At 47.5% G+C, this 3,071-nt stretch overlaps 1 protein-coding gene across 1 annotated transcript in view; it reads right to left on the bottom strand.

The window, feature by feature from the left end:
- BCAN (brevican) overlaps positions 1-3,071 on the bottom strand; it is a 19,879-nt gene that overhangs the window by 1,710 nt on the left and 15,098 nt on the right. Inside the window, exons 9-10 of the mRNA XM_031063960.1 lie at positions 2,909-2,991; positions 888-1,032 (exon numbers count right to left, since the gene is read on the bottom strand). Of these exons, the coding sequence (XP_030919820.1) occupies positions 888-1,032; positions 2,909-2,991 (228 nt within the window). The remainder of the gene's footprint in view (positions 1-887; positions 1,033-2,908; positions 2,992-3,071) is intronic.

Genomic DNA, 3,071 nt, shown 5'->3' with positions numbered 1-3,071 from the left:
TGGGCATTGCAGGAAAGCCCCCCCGCCCTGAAAGACCAAGTGGGGGTAAAGTCCCCCCAGCCCGGAAAGCCCAACAGGGACATTGCATTTCCCAGCCCAGAAAGCCCAAACAGGGGTAAAGCCCCCCCAGCCCTGAAAACCCAAACAGGGCATTGCAATAAAGATCCCCCAGCCCTGAAAACCCAAAACAGGACATTGCAATAAAGCCCCCCCAGCCCAGAAAGCCCAACAAGGGCATTGCAGTAAAGCCCTTCCAGCCCGGAGCGAGCCCCAGAAAACCCAAACAGGTCCCACACCCAGGACTCGTTTCCCCGTTGTGGAGGTGGTGGTGAAGCCCCTCCTCGGGATGGGGGTGAGACAGAGTGGAAATTTTCCAGAAATCCACTTTGATTGAGGTGGAACGTACATCTCTGAGTTAGGTCTGTAGCTTGCAAACATAGCTGTTTAATCTGCCTGCTCTCCTAAAAATCTGTGCTCTAAGAAACTGCTTCAGTGAACTACAGAGATTAAAGGGGAGGGCAGAGACAGAAAGAGAGCAGGGCAACCTGACCCAGGAATTCTTGCTGATAAAGAAAAATTAACACCAAATGTCACGCAAAATTTGTCAAAATGAATATGTATGAACCTACTGTGAAATTGTGGAACAATGAAATTCTGACCAATTGTGAAATTGCATGCATGTGGATTGGAGAGGGAGCTAAAAAAGGATCTGGAGTTCCCAGAGGCACTCATGTCATTCTAGGGGAACGATCCTAATAACCGCTGTAATAAGCATACAACTTCCACACATTTACAATTTTCGCAAATGTACAACTTCCACCGCTTTACAATTTCACAAAAATCGTGCCGTTTCTTTGCTTCCACAAACCGGGCGCAGCCCAGCTTACCCAGCCCCATCTTGCAGGTGTAGGACAGGTGGTAATTGCAGGGCACATCGCTCCACTGCCCACCATCGTGCCACACGATGACCACGCAGTTCTCCCCGGAGAGGAAATAGCTGTCGGGCTGCCCGGGGTGCCAGTTCTCGTAGAGCTGTGGGCACAGGGGGCACAGGGGGTGCAGGGGGCATCCAGCACACCCTGCAGGTGTGGGGGGCACCCCTGGCAGCACCACCCCCGTCGGGAAGGAGGTGCCACCTCCATGGCAAACCCCAGGTGTGGCTCCCTGGGGTTGTTCTTGAGGTTGTTTGAAATAGGATGGGGGCGGAGAGGGTTACTGGGGTTGAGAGTATTGTGAAAAATGCGTGTATTTTATGATTGGCTGTTCGCAAATATTAAAATGAATATTATATGTGTTGTGTTAGAAAGTAATGCTGTGTTAATTCTCTTAAGTGGTGGGTTAAATAGAGTTTTAGGTTATAAAAATTGTTAAAATAGAAACGATGCTATGTAGGTTACTTTTTTTAAAGAAAGGACTCGCACTGAGATAGCAGCCACAGGACACCTCAATCTTTCAGAGAAAAAGAATTTATTGCCTTCTTATCAGAAGAAATGAACTTCTTCCCACCTCGAAGGCGCTGTCAGGATTCAGATGATGACCAGACAGAATCCTGTGTTTGACTGGAATTTATGCATCATGTATGAGGTGTATGAATATGCAACAGGCTGTTGTTTTTAAGGGTTATTCCTCTGTTAACATGGGTCCTTTTTCGGGCTGGTGCTGCCCAGAAAAAGGTACCCGGACATCTGTAACTCTTTGTATTTATTGTCTCATATTGTCCTAATTCAATTTGTCCAAATTATTATTACTCTAATAGTATTACTATTTTTATAACCATTTTAATACTATTAAACTTTTAAAAATTTTAAAAACAAGCGATTGGCGTTTTTCACAGTATGAATGTGTTTTAGGACGAGTGAGAGGTCCATTCCTTTCACTTGGACTTGCACCAAGATGAGTGGCTCCTAAAACCACTGGATTACTGCTATCCTTTGAAAGTAAGGAGACTGAGGTTTTATACTCGGATACAAGAGTTAGCAGTTCTCACTGGTTTTACCTCTCCTCAGCAGGTAAGAAGGGTTTCAATTCTATTTTTTAGAGTCACGGTCTAATGTTTTGGTTGAAAATTTACTTGCATATGGAGAGATTAGTTCAGGTTTGGGGATTAGGAGCATCATGGGGATGAGATGTAGGGCTGTGAGGAGATGTTCTGGTGTGGAGGAGTTTTGGACTGATGTGATGTGGGATGGGAGAGTGCCTGGTTGTGATGGCGTTCACAGGGGTCTCAGGATGGGGGAAGAGACGAGGATCTGACTCCATGTTTCAGAAGGCTTAATTTATTATTTTATGATATATATTACGTTAAAACTATACTAAAAGAATTGAAGAAAGGATTTCATCAGAAGGCTGGCTAAGAATAGAATAGCAAAGAAAGATAACAAAGGTTTGTGGTTCGGACTCTCTGTCCGAGCCAGCTGGGCTGTGATTGGCCATTAATTAGAAACAATCAACATGGACTAATCAATGATCTACTTGCTGCATCCCACAGCAGCAGATAATCAATGTTTACATCTTGTTCCTGAGGCCTCTCAGCTTCTCAGGAGGAAAAATCCTAAAGAAAGGATTTTCCAGAAAAGATCGTGACACCGCACTGTGTCATTATGAGCATGTGCAGGGTGAATGAGGCGATAAGTAGGATTGCAGCTCCTGTTAGGACAACTGTGAAGGCAGATCGGTTGAAAAGGTGATTACAACAGTTAGTTGTGCTATGAGGTTTGCTGTTGGAGGCAGCGTTTGTTAGCTTAGCAGGTGCTGGAGTCAGCAGGTGCCTGGGGATGCCCAGCCAGGTGAGGCAGGCAGCTCCTGTTTGGGAACCCCAAAACCCGGGCTGGGGGGGGAGGATAAGGAGGTGCCAGGCTGGGTGGTGCCCCCGCTGTGAGGGCACCCAGGGCTTGGCAGCCCCACTTACCAAGGGGCTCCCGTCAGACCACTGGAAATCGCCCTCGATGGTGCGGTCGTTGAGGCCGATCCACTGGTACTCCCTGTACTGGTCTGGGGGACACGGGGGGTGGTGGGGACAGGGACACAGCCAGTGCCACCTGGGGGACACGGGGGGTATTGGGGACCGGGAC

This window comes from Geospiza fortis, unplaced genomic scaffold, assembly GCF_000277835.1.
Source record: "Geospiza fortis unplaced genomic scaffold, GeoFor_1.0 scaffold387, whole genome shotgun sequence".
Taxonomy (NCBI): Eukaryota; Metazoa; Chordata; class Aves; order Passeriformes; family Thraupidae; genus Geospiza; species Geospiza fortis.
The sequence above is the reverse complement of the archived record's forward strand: the minus strand, read 5'-3'. Positions and strand labels throughout refer to the sequence as shown.